This window comes from Lepus europaeus, chromosome 3, assembly GCF_033115175.1.
Source record: "Lepus europaeus isolate LE1 chromosome 3, mLepTim1.pri, whole genome shotgun sequence".
Classification (NCBI taxonomy): domain Eukaryota; kingdom Metazoa; phylum Chordata; class Mammalia; order Lagomorpha; family Leporidae; genus Lepus; species Lepus europaeus.
Window position 1 is genome coordinate 4,432,951 of NC_084829.1, and position 25,940 is coordinate 4,458,890.

Below are 25,940 nucleotides of genomic sequence, written 5' to 3' on the forward strand. Positions count from 1 at the left end.
AGAGAGCTGGATCGGAAGTGGAGCAGCCGGGACTAGAACCGGCGCCCACATGGGATGCTAGCACTTCAGACCAGGGCTTTAAGCCCCTCTTGTAGTATCTTTGAGAACATTGCTGTCCTCGTAGAGCCCAGAGGGAATAGTCCTTCTCTTCAGTTGTTTGGAAGAGTTTGAGGAGCAGTGTTTTGTCTTTGTGTGACAGAAATCACGAATGAAGCTCTCTGGCCTTGGGTTTTCTTCTGTTGGAAGCTTTTTGATTACTAACCCTCATATATTCTTATAAATCTATATAAATTTTTCTATTTCTTCATGATTCAGTCTTAGCATGGTGTGTGTCTAAGGCATTTATCGATTTCATTTAGATTATCCAATTTTGGAGGCCACAGTTATTTATAGCAATCCTTTGTACTTCTGTAAAATCAGTGCTAATATCCCCTTTTTCATTTTAGTGGAGTTCCCTTTTTTGTCATTATACTTAAAGTTTGTTAATTTTTTTTATCTTTTCAGTGAATCAATTCTTGGTTTATTTTTAAAAATTCTTTGTTACCTTTATTTTTTCCTTCTGCTAGTTTTGGTTTTTGCTTGCTCTTCTTTTTCTAGTTTCTTTAGTTGTTGATTTCTTTTTAAAATGTCTTTATTTGAGGGGGAGAGAGAGAGCAAGAGAGGAAGGCTGGAAATGGCCCCTGCTGGAGGCCAGGGCAGGGAACCCCATGCAGGTTCCCCACGTGGGTGCAGGAGCCGCTACCTGAGCTGTCAGGTCTCCGCTGCGTCCCAGAGTCCACATTCCAGACACTGGACATGCGACGAGGCTGTCCCCGCCAGCACCTGAACCGCGGCACTGATGCCTGCAGGCACTGAAGTTTCCATCCTGGCACTGCCTGTCTTCGTCCTGGGAGCTTTAGTTCATGGTCAAAGAATTTTACAATTTCCCTTGTGATTTCTTCTTGGACCCAGTTGCTGCTTAAGAGTGTGTCATTCTATTTCTACTGCGTTTTCCAGGTTTCCTTCTGACGTTGAATTTTAGTTTTATTCTATTGTGATCATAAAAGTTTTTGTGACTTTAGTCTTGCTAAATGTGTTTTTAAAGATTTATTTATTTGAAACTCAGATTACAGTGGGGGGGGGGGGGGAAGGAGGGAGGAAGCCAGAAGCCCAGAGCTTCTTCTTGGTCTCCCACATGGATGCAGGGGCCCAAGCACTCAGGACCGTCCTCCACTGCTTTCCCAGGCACATTAGCAGGGAGCTGGGTTGGAGCAGTCAGGACTTGAACCAGCACCCATATGGGATGCCAGCATCACAGGCAGCGGCTCTACCCACTATGCCACACGGTCCCATTTGTTAAATGTATTGACTTGCTCAGTGGCTTAATACATGGTTTATCTTGAAGAATGCTCCATGTGCACTTAAAAATATGTATTTTGCTGTTGGTTGGATGGAATCTTCCGTACCAGTCTGTTAGGTCCAGTTGGTCTAGGATGTCGTCCAAGTCCTCTGTGTTCCTATGGATCTTCTGCCTGAAGTTCTATCCACTGTTGGAAGTCGTGTACTCTACTCTCCTGCTATTTTAGTTTTTATTTATTTGAAAGGCAAAGCAAGAAAGAGAGAGATCATCCATCTACTGGTTCACTCCCCGAATGCCTGCCACACCGGGGGCTGGGCCACGCCGAGGCCAGGGATCAGACTCCACGTGGGCTTCCCATTAGGGGGGCAGACACTCGGGCACGTGAGCCATGGTCTGCGGCCTCTTCCCAGGAAGCAGAGGCAGGCCTCACCCGCAGGCACCCCGGCGTGGGATGGCGCTGCAAGCAGCAGTTTAACCAAATGCCCGGCCCCGGCTGCTTTTCTCGGACAGCCTGGGTAACGTCCTTTGCCAGCTGCCTCTCCGTGTTTTGAAGCCCTTCCACCATCGCCCCACTTCTGCTGAGTTTCAGCGTCTTTCAGTGTTCTGACTTCATGCTTGTCCAGACCGTTCCGCTGTTATCAGCGGACGGCGGGAGCTGGCGCACGCTGCCACAGTGGGACTGGTGACTCCCGTCTGACCCGCAGCGTGAGTTTGACTCTGGAAAAGCTACTTCATTCTGTCTCAGGATCTCAACCTGCAAGAGTAGAAGCAGCCACACTTACCTCATTTTCAATGTCTGCCGTAATTTGGGGAGGTAAAATATGATGTTGGGCATTAAGTACTAGTAAGTGCTCAACAGACATCAATCATTATTTCTAGGGGCCGGTGCTGTGGCATAGTGGGTAAAGCCGCTGCCGGAAGTGCTGGCATCGCATACGGGTGCCAGTTTGAGTCCCGGCTGCACCCACGTGGGAAGACCCAGAGGAAGCTCCCGCCTCCTGGCTTCAAATTAGCGAAGCTCCAACCATTGTGGCCAATTGAGGAGTGAACCAGCAGATGGAAGTTCTCTTTCTCTCTCTCTGCCTCTCTTTTCTCTGTGTAACTCTGACTTTCAAATAAATAAATAAATCTTTAAAAATCTTTTTTTAAAGATTTTACTTTTATTTATTTGAGAGGTAGATTTACAGACAGAGAGGTAGAGACAGAGAAAGGTCTTCCATCCACCGGTTCACTCCCCACATGGCTGCAACGGCTGGAGCTGAGCCATCCACAGCCAGGAGCAAGGAGCCTCCTCCGTGTCTCCCACGTGGGTGCAGGGGCCCAAGCACTTGGGCCATCTTCTACTGCTTTCCCAGGCTATGGCAGAGAGCTGGATCGGAAGAGTAGCCGGGATTTGAACTGAAGCCCATGTGGGATGCCAGTGCCGCAGGCAGAGGATTAACCTACTATACCATAGTGCTGGCCTCTATTCATATATTTTTCCATAAGCATTTTGAATTACGATTACGATTGTCCCCTCTTATGTTTATAATGTTCCAAGATCCATCAGTGGATGCCTGAAGCCACAGATACTACTAAACCCTACATGAGCTGCTTTTTCCTATAAATACCTACTATAGAGTTTAATTTATGAATTAGGCACAGTAAGAAGTTAATTTCTGTAGTGACAAAATAGAACAATTGTAACAAAATGCTGTCATAAATGTTATGTGAATTTGGCCTCTATCTCTCAAAATATCTTCTACTGTAGATCTTGGCAATCTCAGCATTTTTTTTTCTTTTTGGGAACATTCACCTTTTCACTTAAAGGAAGCTTGTTGTAGCTTCTCTGTGGCATATCCAAATTTCCAGCATCACTAGTCTTGTGCTTTGGGGCCATTATTAAATAAAATAAAGGTTAAATTTACCCAAACACACAATCCCATGACAGTCAGTCTAATAACCAAGACGGCTACTGAGTGACTAAGGGGTGGGTGGCAGACACAGCACAGCACAGATACACTGCACAAAGGCACGGTTCGCGTCTCGGGTGGGATGGACACTGTGAAGTTTTACCGTACTACTCAGAATAGGGCATCATTTAAAATCCTATGAATTGTTTATTTCTGGAATTTTCCATATAGTTTTTTCAGAACGCGGTTTATCATATGTAACTGAAAATGCAGAAAAGGGGGAACCACCATACCATAACAAAGAAAGAAGGAACGAGAGAGTGAGGAGGTTTGGTGGGTTAGCTGCTTGGAAGCTGATGCCTGAAGGAAAAGCCAAAGGGAGGAATTGCATTTAGAAAAGCAAAGCATTCCATGCCAACTCTTGTAGGGCTTGGAATTACGTCCCCAGCTGGGGCCAGGCGTGTGTGACATCATTCAGGACAGGAAGCTGCAAAGACCATCACGGCAGCTTGCGAGTCAGTCTTCTAGAAAATACCGTCTTCAACAAGCCTGAAGACTATAAACAAATAAGGAAATAATTGTGGAGGCAGAACATTGCCGTCCAATTTCATGCCTCTTTATTTTTTTTTTTTTATTTTTTATTTTTTTGACAGGCAGAGTGGACAGTGAGAGAGAGAGAGACAGAGAGAAAGGTCTTCCTTTGCCGTTGGTTCACCCTCCAATGGCCGCCGCGGTAGCGCGCTGCGGCCGGCGCACCGCGCTGTTCCGATGGCAGGAGCCAGGTGCTTCTCCTGGTCTCCCATGGGGTGCAGAGCCCAAACACTTGGGCCATCCTCCACTGCACTCCCTGGCCACAGCAGAGAGCTGGACTGGAAGAGGAGCAACCGGGACAGGATCGGTGCCCCGACCGGGACTAGAACCCGGTGTGCCGGCGCCGCAAGGCGGAGGATTAGCCTGTTGAGCCACGGCGCCGGCCAAATTTCATGCCTCTTTATTAAATTTTACAAAAGAAACAGATTCTGATTGGTTTCCCAGTAATACTATAAATTTTACAAAAAGAAACGAAGAGTCTGATTGGTTTCTCAGGAATACTATTCCTTTCATGTGCTCCCTTGTTAGGTGGCTCAAGAAGAACATGCAGCCCACGGAGGACCTCAAGTCGGTGGTCAGCAGGCTCTCGGTGTTTGGGCCGATTCAGTCCGTCACCGCGTGTGGGCGTCAGAGCGCCATCGTGGTGTACAAAGATATGATTTCAGCGTGCCATGCTGTGAATGCTTTTCAAAGCAGGGCGCCAGGCACTATGTTCCAGTGCTCTTGGAAACAACGATTCCTGTCTAAAGATGTAAGACCCTCTACTATTACAAATTTTTACTTATTTCTTTGAGAAACACACACATACACTCACACAGGAAGCTCCCACCCACTGGTTCACCCCCCAAATGTCCACAATGGCTGAAGCTCGTCTGGGCTGATGTCAGGAACTAGAATTATCCCACCTGGGAGGCAGAACCCCAATGATCTGAGCCATCCCTCTGCCTCGCTGGGTCTGCACTGGCTGGAAGCTGGAGTCGGAGCCAGAGGCAGGAATCGAGCCCAGGTGCTCCAGCGCGGGACGTGGGCTTTGTGCCTGGGGTCTAACCACCTGCTCCTCTAAGTACATTGCTGAAGCTTGTTTTAGAAAATATTTTGTCCATCAAAGCTTTAATTAAATATTATCATTACAACTGGCAGACTAGCACTGAACAAAAGAGGCGCGATGCAGGGTAGCGGAGGTGTCAGGGTGCGACGTCACAGCACAGCCTCCCCGCGCAGCGGCCATCAGAGCTTCGCTTTCCTGGACAAGAAGCTCACGATGGCATTCACGCTCTCGTCTGACATCCATCGCCCCCGGATGACCCTGCATTCCTCCTCATTCACGGCGTGCAGCTTTTCTCTCTCCAAGTTTCTGAGGAGTTCTTTCGAAACTCTCACGGTCTGAGACAACAAAACCAACAGTCAGGTGAAGAGCTGTCCGAGGAGGAGTGGGGCTGTTCTGAGATTCTCAGGCTCCTTTCTGCATTGCTCACTTGACGGACCCCCCCAAATCCCAGGACACAGGTGTGATGCAGGCCAGCGCTTTCCATTCCAGACTTCAGCGTGCCTACAGATCACCCAGGAGGCGGCCAGCCTTGCAACTGCACATTTCCTAAAGGCCCTACACGGATGCGAAAGCCTCAGGTTCCAGGACCTCACTGGGAATAGCAGGTGTAGGAGAGCGGTTGTCAGCAACTACCCCGTGCTAGCGAAGTACAGTCCCCGTGCCCGGCTTCTCACCTGGGCAGCAAAACACACATCCTGGGCAGATAGCTACCCGCCTCCTCCGCTAGGTATCCCCATGAAGAAGCACCCCCTCCCCCCATCGTAAGAGAAAGTCTCTTTGGTAAGTGCTGTAAAAATCAGTATTCTCAACCTTACTACGGTTCTTTTCCATCCAAATTTACATGTGCTTAGAGCCCATTAAAAATGTGTCTTTTTCTGACTTGGGAAATTATGTCCATGGTCCCTACAAGTAAAAGATGCAAACTCACATTTTTGGGGAGCTTTGTGTATGTTTTCAGCCTGGTCCAAACTTCCTTCTGGAAAGTGCTGTCAGGGAAAACCTCAGTGACCAGCCCACGAGCACAGGCCTCTGCTGCTGTTAACTTCTTCCCAAAAATGAGCATCTCCGCGGCCTGAAAGGAGAAGCAAGGCTGAGACCTTCGCTCAGGGAAACAAAGCTTCAATGACCGCACTGAGTGACTGTTCAGGGGACAACGCTTCCAGGGTCGTTGGAGAGCCCTGGCAGGTCTCAGCAGAGGAGGCGCCGGTGGTCTCCCTGGGCAATGATCCGCAAACTGTGTATGTGTGCATGCCTGCTGCTATATGTGTGTGTGCACACGCGTGCTGCCCTGTGTGTGCATGCCTGCTGCCATATGTGTGTGTGCACACGTGTGCTGCCCTGTATGTGTGTGCATGCCTGCTGCCATGTGTGTGTGTGCACACGTGCTGCCCTGTATGTGTATGTGTGTGTGCATGCCTGCTGCCATATGTGTGTGTGCACACGTGCTGCCCTGTATGTGTATGTGTGTATGCCTGCTGCCATATGTGTGTGTGCACACGCGTGCTGCCCTGTGTGTGTGTGCATGCCTGCTGCCATATGTGTGTGTGTGCACACGTGTGCTGCCCTGTGTGTGCATGCCTGCTGCCATGTGTGTGTGCACACGCGTGCTGCCCTGTGTGTGTGTGCATGCCTGCTGCCATATGTGTGTGTGTGCACACGCGTGCTTCCCTGTGTGTGTGCATGCCTGCTGCCATATGTGTGTGTGTGCACACGCGTGCTTCCCTGTGTGTGTGTGCATGCCTGCTGCCATATGTGTGTGTGCGCACACACATGCTGCCCTGTATGTGTATGTGTATGCCTGCTGCCATATGTGTGTGTGCACACGTGTGCTGCCCTGTATGTGTGTGCATGCCTGCTGCCATATGTGTGTGTGTGCACATGCATGCTGCCCTGTGTGTGTGCATGCCTGCTGCCATATGTGTGTGTGCACACGTGTGCTGCCCTGTATGTGTGTGCATGCCTGCTGCCATATGTGTGTGTGCACATGCGTGCTGCCCTGTGTGTGTGCATGCCTGCTGCCATATGTGTGTGTGCACACACGTGCTGCCCTGTATGTGTATGTGTATGCCTGCTGCCATATGTGTGTGTGCACACGCGTGCTGCCCTGTGTGTGTGTGCATGCCTGCTGCCATATGTGTGTGTGCACACGCGTGCTGCCCTGTATGTGTATGTGTGTGTGTGCGTGTCCATGGAGGCAGGACTGGGAACCTGGGGAGCAGTGACCTGCGTGGACACTGACACGACAGCCCACAGCAGCATTTTCTGCTTTAAACACTATGAAATGGTACAAAAGAAAAAAAGGGAACAAAGAAACATTGCAGATGCAGGGCCACCCTTCAGAAGCCTTCCAGATTCCGTTCCCGGGAGTTGTGCCCAGCGGTCTAGCTCTGAGTTTTTCTTACCTGCACAGGCACTCAAATGAGCTGCATTTGAAGCAAAGATGACTTGCATTTAGTTTCTTAAAAAACTGAAGTCACCAAGCAGCTATCCTCTCTGCCTCTGACTTGTGATCCAGTGAAAAGTGAGTGCTAGCTAAATGCGCTGAGCCACAGAGCTCGTTCGGCCCCGCCTTTCAAAGATCAAATCCAGACACCAATTCAGGGTATGTGACTGCAAAGTGAGATTTGAAAGGCTACATATATTCACAGCCAGAGCCTAGGAGCCGATGAAAACCGGCTCAGTCCCCACCCCCCGCCTCGGAGAAGCGGAGGAACACTGGCTTAGCCTCTCCCTTGGCCCACGTCTCCAGCTGTGTCTGCTCCCTTTGGAGTCAGGACGATGAGGTTTCCGTGAACACAGGGTGGACTGGCACGGCCCCTGAGTGGTGCTGGCAGTGTAGACAGGCTGGCAAACAGCCAGATGGGAAGCTGCGTGGACTCAGACTGGCTTTGGAAGTGGTCAGCCCCCACGAAGCCTCCCACCTGCGGGAACTTCACACACCCTGGACCCGAAGGTGTCACCATGTCACTTGCAGGGGATGCTGCTGTCCAGCTAAGTGGCCCCCAGGTTCAGTGGACACAGGGAGGCTGGCACACCCTGATACTTCTACTAGTCCACACGGCTGAGGATGAGGCCCTGTGCTGCTGGCAATGCAGCCGGCATCAGGCAACCAGAGGTTGGGGAGTCGCCGGGGCCATCTCTCAAATCACCCCCTTGCAGCAGACACTTCCCACAGGTAAAACTTTTATTTGAGAGTTGTGGAGCAACTAAGTAGCTCCTATGTCTCATCCAAGGGAAAGGACAGAGAGGAGGGGCTTACTTTGGCTCTTACTGTGAAGCATCCCCAACGTTACCTTGGCCGTGCCCATTATCTTGGGAAAGGTGTACGAGGAGCATCCTTCCGGGATTAGGCCGAGGTGACTGAACGGAGTGTGAAACGTCGCCTGTTCGTGGTAGGGGTGGAGAGAAGACAACACTGTTCACACGTGCTTTTTACAAGTCATTGTTTGATGACCACTTCACAATATTTAAATGCTAAAGCGATTTCTATTAGGATTACATGGTACAAATACAAACAAAATTCAGTCCTTTACAGCGTGTGTTACCTTCGAGGAGTTTTACATAAAGTGATGCAGCCACTCCGTTACCTACCTGCAACACGTCCACGGCCTCAGTTCCCCACGCCCCTCCGCAGGCAGTCCTGCCTCTCAGCCCACACAGCCACGGATCTGCTTTCTGGCCCGTTTCGCCCTTCTAGAATGTTACCGAAGTGGGATTCTCCGTTCTGTAGCCTTGGAGTCTGGTTTCTGTCACTTAGCGTAAGACTTCTGAGAGGCCCCTTACATGTGCACATGTGAATAGTCTGCTCCTTGTTATTAACGAGTAGTAACCCATTATATGATTATACGATGAAATACTTATTCATTTCTTTTTTTATTTATTTGAAAGGCAGAGAGAGAGAGTCTTCCAACCACTGGTTCACTTCCCAAATGGCTGCAATGGCCAAGGCTGGGCCAGGCCAAGGCCAGGAGCCAGGAGCTTTATCCAGGACTTTCACATAGGCACAGGGGCCCAAGCACTTGGGGCACCTCAGCTGCTTTTCTAGGCGCATTAGCAGGGAGCTGCATTGAAGTGAGGCAGCTGAGATGCAAATGGGATGCTGGCCTTGCAGGCGGCAGCTCAACCCATTATGCCACAATGCCAGCATTGATTTGTTTATATCCCACCAGTGTCATTGGTGTTGTTTCCAGTAGTTTGTTATTATGAATGGCTACTATGAAAACTCACAAGTAGTACACCTTCATATATACTTTTTAAAAAAGATTTATTCATTTGAAAAGCAGAGTCACACAGAGAGGGAGAGAGAGACAGAGAGCGAGAGAGACAGACAGATACCTTCCATGCACTGGTTCACTCTCTAAATGGCCACAATGGCCAATTGGAAGCCAGGAACCAAGAGCTTCTTCCAGGTCTCCCACGTGGGTGCAGGGGCCCAAGCACTTGGGCCATCTTCCACTGCTTTCCCAGGCCATAGCAGAGAGCTGGATCAGAATACAACTCTTATTTTTCAGTTGTATCTCAATGAAACTGGCAAGGATAGATCTTATGTAGATTGTTCTAATAAAAAAAGTTGTTCTGAACATCGTGTACAGGACTCTGTGCAAACACATGTTTCCAGTGTCCGTGGGTAAATATCCAGGAGTGAAACGGCTGGGTTGTGTAAGTGCAGGTTTAACTTAAAAACAAGACTGCAGGAGCCAGTGCTGTGGTGCAGCCTGGGAAGGCAGCAGAGGACGGCCTGGTACTTAGGCCCTGCACCCGCGTGGGAGATCAGATGAAGCGTCTTATTTCTTTCTTTTCCTCTTTCTCTCTCTGTTTCTCCTTCTCCCTGTAACTCTTTCAACATAAATAAAATAAATTAAAAAAAAAAAAAGAAAAACTGCTTGGCTGTCTTCCAAAGTGGCTGTAGTATGTGACATTACCACCAGTGGTCTACAGGAATTCCAATCATTCCACACCCTCAAACCCTGTCATAGAGGGCTTGCAGTGCTGGCATCCCATAGAGGTGCCAGTTCAAGTCCCAGCTGCTCCTCTTCCGATCCAGCTCCCCGCTAATGTGCCTGGGAAAGCAGTGGAAGATGATCCAAGTGCTTGGGCCCCTGCACCCGCCGCGGGGGAGAGCTCAAAGAAGCTCTTGGCTCCTGGCTTCTGCCTGGCCCAGCCCTGGCTGTTGTGGCCATTTGGGAGTGAACCAGCGCATGGAAGATCTCTCTCCCTCTCCTTTCTGCCTTTCAAATAAATCTTAAAAAAAAAAAAAGGGTTATGAAGTCTCCCTACTTCACCATGGTCCAAAGTGTGCAGTCCCATTCCACTGCATTTTAACCCATCTGTCCCTAACGATCAATGGCGCTGGGCATTTTTCATGTACTTAGCAGCCATGTGTGTATCTTCTTGGGGGATGAAATCGTTAAAATAGTTTTTAAAAAGTTAGTCTGTTTAATGTTCTTGTTATTACATTATAAGAGTTCTTTATATATTCAAGTTATAACTTTTATCAGGCAGACATCATGTAGATGCTTTCTCCTGGTATGGGGCTCATTCTCCATGTTGTTACTGTGTATCTTTCTCATGTGATTTTAAGAGCTATTATATTTCATTACCTGTGAGCCATTCATTCCTCTTCATTGCTCATTTTTAGCTTAGGTTGTTTATGTATTGTTTTTCAACAACACTTCCGAGGGGTGGGCATTCAGTGTAGTGGTTAAGATGCCTGGGTCCCAGTCATATGCCTGGGATCTGGGCCCTGCTCCACTTCCTGCCAGTGTAGGCCAGGAGAGGCAGCATCGACGGCCCAAGTAGTTGGATTCCTCTCACCCACGCGGGAGACCTGGATTGAGTTCCAAGCTCCTGCAGCTTTGGCCTGGCCCGTACCAGCCACTGTGGGCATCTGGGGAGTGAACCAGTGGATGGGAGTGTTCTGTCTCTGTTTCTCAAGCAAATACATAAATAAGTAAATACATATTTTCCAGAAATTAGCCTTTATTATGTCAGTTGAAAATTGTTTCCTTGATTTTCCTATAGAAGTTTTTTGATTGGCTTCAGATCCCACAATTAATTTATTAGAACACAGCTTTTAGGGAAGCGGCCCCATGGTGTACGGATCAGCACTCTGGACTCGGAATGCAGAACACCGTTTTTAGTGCTTTTCTAGATTTAAGAACTATTTTTGCATGTGTCTTGGTGAACAATAAATTCTTTACAAAAGAAGATTAATATATACTGATAATATGAATATGTATAATAGTATTTAGAAAATACTTTCTACTTCTGAATGAATACTTAAAAGGTCTTCATTTCCTATAATCAGACATGGTGTTACTTTAATGCCTGTTTGTTAGGTGATGTAAAGATATAATGTAAACAGCATATACATAATATAAAATACAATTTTATTATTAATGTCACCTGTCTTCTTTTTTGACCCTAAAGAATGTTTACTCAAGAAATTACTCCGAGAAGACACAGCCTAAGAAAAGTTCATATAATCAGGAAACTGAGAAAAAACGGCGACCATAGCAGAGGAGCCGCAGACAGGTACGCACACAGCTGACGGCTGACAGAGCCGCAGACAGACAGGTGCGCACAGCTGATGGCTGACGGAGCCGCAGACAGACAGGTGCGCACACGGCTGATGGCTGACGGAGCCGCAGACAGACAGGTGCGCACAGCTGACGGCTGACAGAGCCGCAGACAGACAGGTGCGCACAGCTGACGGCTGACAGAGCCGCAGACAGACAGGTGCGCACAGCTGACGGCTGACAGAGCCGCAGACAGACAGGTGCACACACGGCTGACGGCTGACGGAGCCACAGACAGACAGGTGCACACACGGCTGACAGAGCCGCAGACAGACAGGTGCGCACAGCTGACGGCTAACAGAGCCGCAGACAGACAGGTGCGCACGGCTGACGGCTGACAGAGCCGCAGACAGACAGGTGTGCACAGCTGACGGCTGACAGAGCCGTAGACAGACAGGTGCGCACACGGCTGACGGCTGACAGAGCCGCAGACAGACAGGTGCGCACACGGCTGACGGCTGACGGAGCCGCAGACAGACAGGTGCGCACAGCTGACGGCTGACAGAGCCGCAGACAGACAGGTGCGCACACGGCTGACGGCTGACAGAGCCGCAGACAGACAGGTGCGCACAGCTGACAGCTGACGGAGCCGCAGACAGACAGGTGCGCACACGGCTGACAGCTGACGGAGCCGCAGACAGACAGGTGCGCACAGCTGACGGCTGACAGAGCCGCAGACAGACAGGTGCGCACACGGCTGACGGCTGACGGAGCCGCAGACAGACAGGTGCGCACAGCTGACGGCTGACAGAGCCGCAGACAGACAGGTGCGCACAGCTGACGGCTGACGGAGCCGCAGACAGACAGGTGCGCACACGGCTGACGGCTGACAGAGCCGCAGACAGACAGGTGCGCACAGCTGACGGCTGACGGAGCCGCAGACAGACAGGTGCGCACAGCTGACGGCTGACAGAGCCGCAGACAGACAGGTGCGCACAGCTGACGGCTGACGGAGCCGCAGACAGACAGGTGCGCACAGCTGACAGCTGACGGAGCCGCAGACAGACAGGTGCGCACAGCTGACGGCTGACAGAGCCGCAGACAGACAGGTGCGCACACGGCTGACGGCTGACAGAGCCGCAGACAGACAGGTGCGCACACGGCTGACGGCGTCTGTTTCCGGGGCCGAGCAGGCGAGGCGGCCGAGCTGAGGTCTGCCATGACTCTGGGGAAGCTTCTTACCCTGTCTGTGCCAGACTCCTCAGGTGCACAAGGGGAGTGAGAACATCTGCCTTACAGGGCGTCCTCACATGAATACATGTATACACACACGTGTGTAATTATACACGTCATGTACATCTATATGTAAAGTGTGTACTAAGAGTGCCTGGCACATCTTGAGCGAATATGATTTTATAACTTCTACCTTCTAATCACCTTATGTAAGAATGGTATCACCTGCTGACGGAGAAGCTAGGAGGCGTCCTTACCCACTGCCCACAAGAGAATGGGTGGAATGTACGGGCTCATGTTCTGGTTACATGGGTTAAATATTAACCCAGCGTTTACCATGGCATTGCTGACGCAGCCAATTGTGATCAACCCTTGGATCCCTTCAGTGGTAGAGATCATGTCCCACACAAGGTGGAGACCGGCAGCTCTTACTGTCACAGAGGCAGAAGTCAGAGGTGGTTACAAATTCTAGCTTGAAATTCTAATCTTGGCTTATCTTGTCAAAACTGGAAACAGCCTAGGGTTCCAGCAGGCAGGGACTGGGGAAACTAGATAAGCTAAAGAAGCTGAATGCTAGCACTGGCTACCTGAGTGGTGAGATAAGTGTTTATTTTTTTAAAGTAAACTTTTGTATGTTTATTTATTTTGTATGGTATACAACAAGATATCATAAAATATGCATATAGATTACTATATCCTATCATTGCTGGACCATAAGATACGCATATAATAAAGATATAGTGAAATGATTGCACTATTAGAAAAAATTGACATCATCTCCCGTAGATACCCATTTCTCCCTCTTGTGTAAAAATCAGCTATCATCTCACTTAAGCAGAAATCCTGAGTACAATACATTCTGATTAACTAAATCCTCACCTTGGAAGTTAGGTCCTTAGACCCATTCATCCCACATCTGACCCGCACCTGGCAATTCCCTCCCATGAAGTGGTTTTTAACTGAAGTTTTTCCTGCATACTTTTCCATGGTTTTCAACATTTTACTTTCCCCTGGGACACATATGCCTATATACTGCTACTGTAGAAAGACTAAAAATTGGCCGGCACCGTGGCTTAACAGGCTAATCCTCCGTCTTGCGGCGCCGGTACAGCGGGTTCTTGTCCCGGTTGCCCCTCTTCCAGGCCAGCTCTCTGCTGTGACCTGGGAGTGCAGTGGAGGATGGCCCAGGTGCTTGGCCCTGCACCCCATGGGAGACCAGGAGAAGCACCTGGCTCCTGGCTTCGGATCAGCGTGGTGTGCTGGCCGCAGCAGCCATTGGAGGGTGAACCAACGGCAAAGAGGAAGACCTTTCTCTCTGTCTCTCTCTCTCTCTCACTATCCACTCTGCCTGTCAAAAAAAAAAAAAAAAAGAGATACTAAAAATTAAAATCTACATAATTCAGTGGTGAACACAAGGGTGGATTTGATTCTGGGCAAGGCATGACTTGGAGCTTCAGTTTTCTCATCTACCAAGGAGAGAGAGAAAGCAGAGAAAGGTCTCGGTCTCTTATTGTACAATTCTAAATATCTAAATTCTTGTTCACTCAGAAAAAAGCGCAAAGAATCCACTTGCATCATCTGTAGAGATGCTACCCCCATAAGAAGCTCTCCAGTGTCTCCTGGGTGTTTTAGAGGAAAATAAAACCAGGAAAGAGGGGACTCTTACACAGTCTGATTTAAACATGGAACCCCAGAGTTGGGACCATGTTCACAGTAGCACTGGTGTTTCAGAAAATCCAAGCTAATAACGAAGGAAACCTCAGATCAGCCAAATGAGTTGGCTGAATTCTTTGGGAAAACTCCACATCCACTCTCCCACAAACCACACGCAGCCCACCTGCCAGCAGCAGCGACACAGGGGAGCCCAGAGGCTCCGCCCCGCCCACCCGACCTCCTCTGCCTCCGAGAGCCCACTCACCTTGTCCGAGGCATACACAACATCAAACAGCCCCAGGAGGGTGACGGCGATTCCCACCGCGGGACCATTGACCACCGCGACCAGAGGCTTAGGAAAATCGATGAAGCAGTTCACAAAATTCCTACAGACACGGAGATACAAGAGCAGCAGTGCTGAGCACAGGCCAGGCGGTCGGGGTCCGAGGAAACAAGTCCTGGGGGCGGCTGGGTGCTTCCACCACCAACCGGCAGGGGCTCCCTGGGGGCCACCCCTGGCTACACCCTGCATCCTCCCAGGACAGCCGCTCGACAGCGCCTGATGGAGGCCTGTGGGGTGGGACCTCTGGGCCGCACTTGGTTCAGATCTTGTATCCCACGCAGTCTCAGAGATTGTGGTGGGTGACTGAGCCTGTGTTGTAGCACCACGCACAGTGGCACAGACTCAGGAGGACAAACCAGGCGGGGAGGCTGAAGCCTGGCAGCCTCCTGTGGTTCTGAGACCACTTCCGGTACCCACTCCCTGCGTTCCTCCCCCGAGACATCCCTTCTGCTGGCTGAACGTCTGCCTCACTAAGAGAACTGTGGCTGCGACTGGACGTCACCCCGTGCCCTCCAGGGAACGCTCATGCAAAGCAGGAGACCGGACAGGGGACGCGCGTCCACGTGCTCAGTGAAAACCTGCCCGTGGATGGAGGCGGCTGGAGAGCTATGCGAGGCCAGCGTCAAGATGAGCCTCGCTGGCACAGGGAAGTGTTTCACTCGGGCTCAACTCAAGATCACTCTGATGAGTCAAATGGGCGTCTCACCTCAGTAAAGTGACACTGTTTGTCGCTTTCTCCTCAAGTCCACCAGAGCGAACATCGGTGAAATTCGTCAGATCATTCCCGCTGCTGTAGTAGTCACCGTTACCTGCAAACAGTAAACTCCCTGATGCATCGCTGGGTCCTTCGTCCTCTAAACACCAGCGTCTGCTTCACAGAGGCTCTGCCACAGGCACTGCAAACACAGCTCCTGCCCTTTTATGGACCAGTGAGAAAGCGGGGCATTGATTTAAGAATCCACACATCCATGGGGATAACGCAACTCTGATGAGAGGGAGAGGCATAGGAAAGCACAATGAACCGACAGCCAAGGCAGAGGCCAGATCGGCCAGACAGAGAAGCGTGGGCACGGCAGGTCCAAGGTTCTGGGGTGGATGATGGGTTGGAAGAAGAGCCACCGAGGCCGACAGAGAAAAAGTTGGGGCGAAGAAATTAGCATGGGGTGAGGACGAGCAGGCCAGACCATCCGGGGCTTGGTAGAAGTTTTGTTTTTATCCTAAGAGCCACTGAGATTGTGTGTGTAATTATTAGAGTACAATTTACATAAAACAAAGTGACCAGTTCCTAAATGTTAACAAGTTTTGATTATTATAATACTTGCATGGTCACCATCCAAAAGGGGACACGGTAGTCCCCTGCCCCCCACCTTATCCTTGTAGGATACGTGCCAAGATTTTCTGAGGATACTTGACACTTTGGATAGCACCAAACTACAGCAAAGACTCTGTTTTTCCCATATGCACAGGTTTTGCCTCTTTAGATTCAACCAACCGTGGATGGAAAACATTTAGAAAAAAAAAATCACATCTGTATTAAACATGTACAGACATTTTTTCTTATTAAGAAGTGAGAATAACACAGTGTAATAACCACTCATGTAGCATTTGCATTGTGTTAGGGTAATCCACAGATGACTTCAAGATGATGTGCATAGGTTATATGCAAATACTCTGCCTTTTTATATAAGAGACTTGAGCATCTGTGAACTGTGGTTTACTTGGGGGGTCCCGGAAATGACCCCCACAGACACTGATGGGTGACTGCACACACACACACACACACAACACGAGAAGAGATGACCAACAATAAGAAAATAGAACTATAACAGCATACCATAAAAATTAAACTATATGCATTGCTGATTTCTGGAATTTTTATGAATATTTTTGGACCACAATTAGCCACAGGTAAATGAAACCACAGAAAGAAAAACCTCAGATACAGTGCAAGGGAACTGCTTACCACAACGTATCCATCATCCCCGGCAGCTCCCACGAGCCCTCTCCCGCCATCTCACCCATCTCCATCATCCCGGGCAGCTCCCATGAGCCCTCTCCCGCCATCTCACCCGTCTCCATCATCCCCGGCAGCTCCCATGAGCCCTCTCCCGCCATCTCACCCGTCTCCATCATCCCGGGCAGCTCCCACGAGCCCTCTCCCGCCATCTCACCCGTCTCCATCATCCCCGGCAGCTCCCATGAGCCCTCTCCGCCATCTCACCCACCTCAAAGCAGTCACTTCCAGGCTTAAATCACATTCGATGAAAACTTCACCTACTACAAAACTTCGTATTTGCTGAATCACACTCTTATTTTGTTGAACCACACTCAAAACATTGACCCATGTTCTTGCAGTAGTTACTCATTCCTTTTTATTGCACCAAGAGCCATCAGTCTGTTTACTGGCCCTTCTAGTTTTGGACATTTGAGCTGTCTGACTATGGTGAGTTAGGCTACTGTGATTGCTCTTGTACAAACTGTGTTTAGGCACATGCTTTAACTTTTCATGGCTATCTGTTAAGGAGTGGATATCCTGCATCCATTTTATATATAAATATGTATTATATATGTGTGTGTGTGTGTGTGTGTGTTTTTATGACTTGGCAGGAGTAGGGGACGTTTATCCTGTCAGGGCCATTTTGGATATTGATAACATCATTCACAGGCCATACACAATAATCAACTTAAAACCAGCCAGCCATAGATGGACTGAATTTCAAGTCCCACCTACTGGTGCCTTGGCAGTGCCAGACCAAAGGATTTCGTGGGCTTTATCCAGCCCTGGGCCGGATGTTCCCCCAGGCCTCACCTGAGAGTACCACAGTCCTGGACAGGACCTCAGAGCTCAGGAGTCTGTGAACGTGTCTTACCTGTCACAACAGTTATGACGGAGTCATCCTGGCTTGCAGCTCTAAGTGCCAGCATAAGTTCATGATACATCTGTGTGGATGGGAAGAGGAGGAGAAGAAAGAGCTCTGAAAATGAGAAGCATCGCCCAGTGGACCACTCTGTCAGGCCACAAGCCTGCCCTGAGCAAAGTGCCAAACACTTACGATGGCTGCATTTAGAAACCCAAGTGGGAGAACGATACGCTCGGAAGAAGGTTCATTCTTTGACAATTATGTGGTGCATATTCTGTACCAGGTGCTGCAGCGGATGCTGGGGGCGCTGTAACCACTTCATTCCAGAAGTGAACAAAAAAGACACAGGCCTTGAGCTTTCGGAATTAACAAGAGATTACAGGGCTCAAATGGGACCAGAAAGAGAAAAGCAAGAAGCAGCGAAAAGCTGAGGCCCAGCTCGGCTAGGGCGGTGGGACGGGAGGTGGTCAGAGGATGCGGGGGACAATGTCTGAGCTGTGGCCTCGGGACAGTGAGCATCCCGGGAAGGGTGAGCAGATGCTGCAAGGTGGCAACTTCTGAGACGCTGCAATGGTGGTATTCAAGGACAGTGGCCCTCAAGTTTCAAAGCAGCCACATTCCTGGAAATCCTAGACCTGTTGCTATAGCTTTTCATGCACTTAAAACAGGTACGGTTTCCACCACTGGTGGAATTTCAATGTGGGAAAGATTGGTAAAGAGGCCTGATACTTATGGATATAAAGACGCTGAAAAAAGACATGGGCTTTACTTAATACATGAATAAAGATGTGCTCATTCCCACCAAGGGAGGTATGGAGAAGCAACCTCATTATTTTCATAGTGAGGATGACAGGCACCCCAGGGTGACGGGCAAGTGTCAGGGTTAGGAGACGTGGATACGCATCAGGGTTCCAGTTTTGGCTTTCCTGTTGTTAGTTACACGAACTTGAGCCAGTTACTTCTCTATTGAATTATTCCATTGTTAAATAATAACGGGCTCCTCGTGAGAACTAACTGGACATCCAGTGTGGACACTCCGTAGAGAGCGGCTACCATTCCTGTGGTTACAGAGAAGCAGGCCAGGGGAAATGGAACCAGAATTTTAAGAGCTAAATGTTACACGGATTAACTGGCACACGCGCGGTTCCATGAAGTTCTTGAGCCTATTTCAAGTCAGTAGATCGGAACCTGCAGATTAGAAGCCCAACGATGAGAGCCCTCCTGGGACTCCAAGTTCAAGTTCCTCCCCTTTTTTCCAAAGGGGAGAGGATGAATGGTTCTTTTATTATCGTTCTAGTTCTAGGAAAGATTCAGTGTTGCCCCTGTTAAACGGGCCGTAAAAACAGAGCTGAGCTATGCTCTGTCTGGGGTGAAGTCCTTCTCTCCTTTCCCCCTCTACTTGTAGAAGATAAACTCCCGTGAGCACTCCGCAGTCTAGGCAATGGGAAGACATTTCTGGGGGGCAGCGTGGGCCAGCACGAGGCCTCCTTGCACGCTCTTATAGCAACACACATTGCACCGACATTAACGTGCTGATTTGTGCTTCTATTAACAGGAAAGTTGCAGTGCCTTCTGGGTATGCGGGACTTCCCTGAAGCCCATAATTCTAAGCAAAGAACACCCAACCCTGTTGTCTGAGGACGACTCATCTCCCTGCACAAAGCAAACCACAGATACCATAGGAATAGGAGTGATGCTAAAACTACAATTTTTGAATGAAGCAAATAAAGAAAGAAAAGTAGGAACAACTCCCCAGCAGGTGACGCTACCTGAGTGTTGATAGCATTTTTTTTGGTGGGCCGGTTGAACATGATCTTCGTGATGTCACCCTCGGAAGTCACCACCAGGGTTTCATATCCCCATGATCTGCTGGTGGCTCCAGGCTCCACTGGGCTTGAGGATTCTGATGAGGAACTCAAACTGGACACCAGATCCACATAGTCTCGCCTGGCAGCTTCCTGAAGAGGAGATGACAAATAGCTTCAGCCCATCGTCAATGAATAAGCACTCTAAGACGCCTACTAGTAAACAGCACCTTGTAGTGAAGACAGAAAAGAGGCTCGGATCCAGTGGGGCACACCCGTATCTTGAAGGCACCATTGACAATGGCCATGAGAGGCATCATCGAGAGTGGCCCATGAGAGGCACCATGGACAATGGCCCACGAGAGGCACCACCGGGAATGGCTCCATGAGAGGCAGCAACCCAACCCCCTTTGCAAGTCCCACAAACCAAATAAAAACAGAGTTACAAGTGAATTACCTTGGGCAGGCTGCCAAGGGCATTCCATGCATCCCATTTAGCTTTACTGATAAAGTCCAACACACTTGGTTTGGGCATAGTACAAGGTCCCTCAGTGGCCTGTGAAAAGGAGAGGGATTAATGGTCAAATGCTCATGCGAACTAGAACCCTAAATATTTATAGTCCCAAATATCCTCAGCTGGCACGGAAGCTGCTTCCCAGTCCTTTCACAAGGTCTTATCAACCAGACTTTCCTCTTACCCTCTTCCGGAAAATGCACAAACAGGAAAAAAGACTACAGAGACAAAAGGTGCTATTGGCGATCAGTCCCTAAAATAAGCCTGACTATAAACATAATGCGAGATACAGGGTTGGGGAAAGTACTTTCCAAAGAATTTTAACGGTTCATGAGTTCTGTACTGGTGATCCATGTGTCACAGTCAAAACATTCAGGTAAAATGTCATCTAAAGGCACTGCTCAACAGACTTTGGGAAACCTCAGCGCCTTCTGACAGCTCATCTAAAGGTATGAAGGACACTGCCCCAGTGGTGGACCTCTGGTCACCTGGCCAAAGAGCTCAAGTCTGGGGGCTTGGGTGGAGCTGTTAGAGCCTCTGGTCCTTGGGACATTAACTGAAGGACATGCGAGTGGAAAGCAATGAGTTTTCATTTGCTGGAGGGTAGACGGAGGGAGGATTTTGAGATGAATGAAATATCCCACTCAGCTACTTCTCAGAAATGGCCGTTTAAACTCTGTCCAAAGAGTTTAAATACACTCAGATAAAAGAGGAGAGACAAGGCTGTGGAAAACAAAGCAAAGGAGGCTATGGCTTTGCACAGCCACTGAGAAGCGAGGGGACACAGCCCACACAGTGAGGGTTTCCCTTATCTTGTGACTCGCTTATCTCAATGGCAGCAACGGCCAGGGCTGGCAGGCAGGAGCCAGGAGCCAGGAGCTGCAACCTGGTCTCCCATGTGAGTGGCGTCCACTGCCTTCCCAGGTGCATCAGTAGGGAGCTGGGTCAGAAGCAGAACGGTTGGGACTCGAACTGGCGCTCGGATATGGGACGCCGGCGTCACAGGCGGCGGCTTAACCTGCTGGCACCACAACGCTGGCCCTGACTACTCGCTCTGACACAAGGTGCTCCCAAGACCACCCACGAGTTCCATCATTTTCTAGAAAGACCCATGAGACATTACACTCGTGCTTATGGTTTCTAACGGGAGAAGGCCAGGGATGCAAATCAGCCAAGGGAGGCGGCAAACATGGACGTCTGCTGTGCCCTCCCCATGGGGTCAGGGCAGCGTCGCTCTCCCAGAACCAACGGCTGGACGTACGCCTCGGCGTCCAGAGTCTCTACTGGGGGCCCATCGTGCACCCATGACTGTGCAGCTCGAAGCCTCCTTGCTAACTCACATCGTCAGATGACCCCACACAAACATCCCCATCAGGCATGATAGTTCAAGGGCTTAGAGATTACCTCCAGAAGCCAGGGGCACAGCCAGGTCTCTCTTTGTAGGCCAGATTAAAATCTTTATGAAACACATCTGTGTATGAAAGTAAGTGAGGCGGGGTGGGCCTTGTGGGTAGTTGGGAAAGCCCCGCCTGCAACGCCGGCATCCTACGTGGGCACCAGTTCAAATCCCTGGTGCTCTGCTTCTGATCCAGCTCCCAGCTAATGGCCTGGGAAAGCAGCAGCAGACGACCCAAGTGCTAAGTCCCCTGCCACCCACACAGACACCTGATCAAGCTCCTGGCTTCAGCCTGAGCCTGGCCAAGGGCCAGCCATGGCGGCCATCTGGAGAGTGACCCAGAGAATGGAAGATCTCTTTCTCTAACTCTGCCTTTCAAATAAATAAATAATAAAGTCTTAGAAAAAAAAAAAAAGAGGCTCATGCCAATCATAGGATGGGAAGACAGGTAACAACAGCCCAGAGAGGCACACATGCCAGGGGGGTTTAAACGCTTGCGTTTTGGGTCTGCAGGTAATGCTGGCATCCCATATGAACCCTCCACTCCTGATCCAGCTTCCTGCTAGTGTGCTGGGAGGGCAGTGCAAGATGGTCCAAGTGCTTGGGTCCCTGCCACCCATGTGGGAGACCCGGATGGAGTTCCAGGTCCTGGCTTCAGCCACTTGGGGAGTGAGCCTGCAGACAGTTCTCCCTGTCTCTCCTTCTCTTTCTGTCCCTTTGCCTTTCAAAGAAATACATACATAAATCTACAAAAGCTCTCATTTTAAAATTCTATGACTTTTCCCACACATACACCTGATATCGACTATTATAATGAATTCCCCAATGCCCTTCATCCCAATGCAACAAGTACCACATTTTGCCTTGCTTGCTTCATCTATCCTTTTTTCTTTTTTCTTCTTTTTTGCTTAGTGAATCTCAAACATCTCACCATTTCACCCCTACATATTTACTATAAATTTCTAAAAAATACCAACTTTTAAAAAAAAGATTTATTTATTTATTTGAAAGGCAGAATTATGGAGAGGCAGAGAGAGGTCTTGCATCCACTGGTTCACTCCCTAGGTGGCAGCAATAGCCAGAGCTGGGCCATTCCAAAGCCAGGAGCCAGGAGTGTTTTCCGGGTCCCCCATGCGGGTGCAGGGGCCCAAGGACTTGGGCCATCTTACTGGTTTCCCAGGCCACAGCAGAGAGCTGGATCAGAAGTGGAGCAGCTGGGACTTGAACCGGTGCCTGTTTGGGATGCTGGCACTGCAGGTGGCAGCTTTACCTGCTACGCCACAGCACTGCCCCCAACTGCAACTTTTTTTATATAATGGTGACACCATTCCTGGGTATCTCCTAACACTTAGTCCTTATCCAAATGTCCCCAATTGTCTCAAAACCTGCGTTTCGGTTGGTTGGTTCTAATCAGGAACCAAATAAGGTCTACACTTCCAGTGTCCTCTCATCTAAGTCTCTCTTACTTGGCAGTGGTCCCGAGGGGTTACTGTGATCCTTAACAGTATTTCAAGGCCTCCTGGACCCCAAACCCCCATACATACACACACAGACACACACACTCGCAGGAGGAGAGCCAGCGACTCAAATGCAGCTGCGTGCCAGCAGACACACAGCTGGTCTTTCAGGAGCCATCTGCTCTCGCGCTCTCGGGCGCTCACCTGCTTACACAGTGCGTGGAGTCGGAGCCCTCAGGCGCTTGCTTACCTGCTTGTAGAGGGCGTAGAGTCGCAGCTTCACTGCGTTCCCCGGGTCCTCCTTCAGAAGCTTCAGCTGGCTCACCGCCTTTTCCAAGTCCTTCTCACTGGCTCGCATGGCCGTGGGGCTCAGGTGCGGCTGCAAGGCCGGGAGAGGACTGCAGGCGGGTGTGCTGGTTCCCAGGGAGGCCACGTGAACTTGGCCCTGGGAAGAAGTCAGCCAAGAGCATACAAGGCAGAGGGGCAGGAGGCCAAAGGAAACAGCCAGGTTCTGAAACGGCCTTTGCCCTGGCCGATAAGCAGTGTTTGCCTCTGCGCTGGCAAACGTCTCTCCACGTGCACGCAGGTGCAGGTCTCATGGCACAGTGGGTCAAGCTGCCACCTGGGACTCCCACATCCCGAATCACACAGGTTCAAGTCAAGCCTCTGTTTCCAACCCAGCTTCCCCAGAGGATGGCTCAAGGACTTGGGTTCCTGCCCCTCAAGTGGGAGACCCAGATGGAGCTCTTGGCCCCAGACTTTGACCTGGCCCAGCCCTGGCTGCTCCAGGCATTAGCTCAGCTCCTGGTGGACTTAATTGGCTGGAATTGGACGTTTTAGGTACAACAAGCCAGTGGCTGGAACATGGACCTTTCTCTGTGTGCCTTTCAAATAATTAAACTTTTAAAAACTTATTTACTTGAAAAGCAAAGTTACACAGAGAGAAGGAGAGTCAGAAAAGCAAAGTTACAGAGACAGAGACAGAGAGAGAGAGACAGAAAATAAACTTTAAAAAGCACACAGGCCGGCGCTGTGACGTAGCAGGTTAAAGCCGCCACCTGCAGTGCCGGCATCCCATGTGGGCGCTGGTTCGAATCCTGGCTGCTGCACTCTGGATCCAGCTCTCTGCTAGGGCCTGGGAAAACAGCAGCAGATGGCCCAGGTCTTTGGGCCCCTGCACCCATGTGGGAGACTCGGAAAAAGCTCCTGGCTCCTGGTCAGCTCAGCCCCGGCCCTATTGGCCATTTGGGGAGTGAACCAGCGGATGGAAGACCTCTCTCTCTGTCTCTGCCTCTGCCTCTCTGTAACTCTGCCTTTCAAACAAATAAATTAATCTTTTTTTTTTTTTTTTTAGGCATACATGCAGTGGGAGGAGGGGGAGATGGGTGAGGGACGGAAAGCCCAGCAGCCGGCATTCAGGACACCAGGCCAGGGTCTCCCCAGCGGGGAGGAAGGGGCTCTCCCCGCAGAGGGCGGGGCGGGCGGCGCCAACCCCGGACCCGCGGACCCAAGAGCAGACCCGGCCATGACCGGTGCGCCCGCGGGCTCGGCCCAGCCACGCTGCCACCGCTACTGGCAGGCGGCACCGTGAGCTCCGTCCGAACGCTGGATGCCGGCGCGCGGTTCGGTGACGCCAGCCCATAATAGGCTTGAGCGGTTCTTGGGGGGGGCTGTCTGTTTTTTCCGGAAAAGGACGAACTCTGCCTCGGTCAGGAATCCGGCCCGGGCGACTCCCAGCAGACAGGGTCCCAAAGCCGCAGTGTGCGCGTTCACACCAACCGCGGGCGAACACGGATCTTTAAATCAGAGCCCGGGCTTGGGTCGCCAAAACGGCCACGCGGGGGCCCAGTGGCCGGACCCCCTCGTCGCCAGGCTCGGGCCGCTCTGCGGCCGCCGCACGGGGCCCGGGCCGGGACCGGGGCCGCCTGCACCCTCCCGCCGCCAGCCGCCAGGGCCAAGTGCTGCGGCCGCCCAGGACCCACAGGCCGGCTCCCCAGGGCCGGCGACGACCTTGGCCCTCGCCGCCGAGCTTACCTCGGGCACCGGAGCCGCGCCGGCTTCCGGCCACTCTCGCCACGGCGAGCTCTGGGCCAATGAGGGGCGCCGGGGCGGGGGCGGGGCCGCGGTCTGGGCGGTCTCGGGGGCGGGGCCGCGGGGCCGGTGGGCGGGCCTGGCTCGGCGGCGGGGCCGCGGGCTGGGCGGGCTCGGGGGCGGGAACCGGGCGTCTGAACCAGTTTCCTCGGGCGAGGGGCCCGCGGTGTTTGCTCGGGGAAGGACTGCCAGGAGCTGCGGAAGGGCCTCCGAGCGCCCTGCTCGGCGTCAGGTGCGCAGAGCGCCCGGGGCCGCGTGTCCACGCGGGGTCCCTCGCGGCCGGTCAGCCCGAGCCGGCCCCGCCCCCAGCAGGGTCTCTGCTCGCCGCCTCGTTCGCTTCGGGGGCTCGGGGCTCGGGCACCGGCCGGTGGGCGCCTCGGCCCGCGGGAGGAGCACAGGTTCTGCCTGCCCCCAGCCCACGCCCGGACACCGGAGATAAGGCCCGGAGGCCTCACGGCTTCCTCCAACATTTTAGAGTCTAGGTAACGTGTCCGGGCTTGCAGATCGCACCCCGGGGCTCTGAGTTGGGACGTCCAGCGCCTCGTGTCTGTCACGCCGCGGGATATGGACTTGCAATTTCCCGGAGTTTAAGTTTATCACTCAGATTTCCTGATTTACGCCTTCTTTGTGATGAGCTCAGGGTTGGCATGTTCACATACTTCCTCATTTTCAGGCAGCGCGGCGTGTGTTCAGTTTAACGTGTTTATCAACTTTGTTCATCCGAATATTAAGTAGACATTTACATAATTTGAGAATAACAAAGAAAGCGACAATTATTCCAGAACCGTGAGGGTTCCCTTAACCAAGCCTTGAAATATTCCCAGGGCGGCCGAGTGCCAGGCAGGTGTGCGGGGGGTGTGGGGGGGGTGGGGGGAGTGGGGGGGTGTGGGGTGGGGGGTGTGTGGGGTGGGGGTGTGTGTGTGTGGGGGGTGACAGCTCTGCACACCGAACCAGCCAAGCTGCGCTCCCTGCGGATGTTTTCAACGTACTCACCGCAGGCGATTTTGTCTGTTCAGGATGTGTGTGTACCACTTTTGGAAGCCGAATGTCATTTTTTTTTTTTTTTTTTTTGAGAGGCAGAGTGGATAGTGAGAGAGAGAGACAGAGAGAAAGGTCTTCCTTTTTTTGCTGTTGGTTCACCCTCCAATGGCTGCTGCGGCCAGCGCATCTCACCGATCCGAAGTCAGGAGCCAGGTGCT

General features: G+C 51.1%; 2 protein-coding genes across 2 annotated transcripts in view; one reads left to right on the forward strand and one right to left on the reverse strand.

Moving 5' to 3' along the window:
• Positions 1-19,301, forward strand: part of LOC133753520 (uncharacterized protein C6orf201-like) — a 41,459-nt gene extending 22,158 nt beyond the window's left edge. The window contains exons 4-5 of the mRNA XM_062184205.1: positions 11,300-11,404; positions 19,034-19,301. Coding sequence (XP_062040189.1) covers positions 11,300-11,404; positions 19,034-19,073 — 145 coding nt within the window. The 3' untranslated portion in view covers positions 19,074-19,301. The remainder of the gene's footprint in view (positions 1-11,299; positions 11,405-19,033) is intronic.
• On the reverse strand, positions 4,914-24,734 carry ECI2 (enoyl-CoA delta isomerase 2). Its single transcript, XM_062184220.1, has 10 exons — positions 24,685-24,734; positions 22,901-23,095; positions 19,741-19,839; positions 19,248-19,436; positions 17,488-17,557; positions 15,324-15,426; positions 14,540-14,660; positions 8,164-8,253; positions 5,799-5,942; positions 4,914-5,205 (listed from the first exon to the last, which is right to left on the reverse strand). Exons 2-10 carry the CDS (start codon positions 23,006-23,008, stop codon positions 5,050-5,052), a joined length of 1,080 nt encoding a protein of 359 aa, XP_062040204.1. The 5' UTR covers positions 23,009-23,095; positions 24,685-24,734; the 3' UTR covers positions 4,914-5,049.
• Between the last annotated feature and the right edge of the window lie 1,206 nt (positions 24,735-25,940).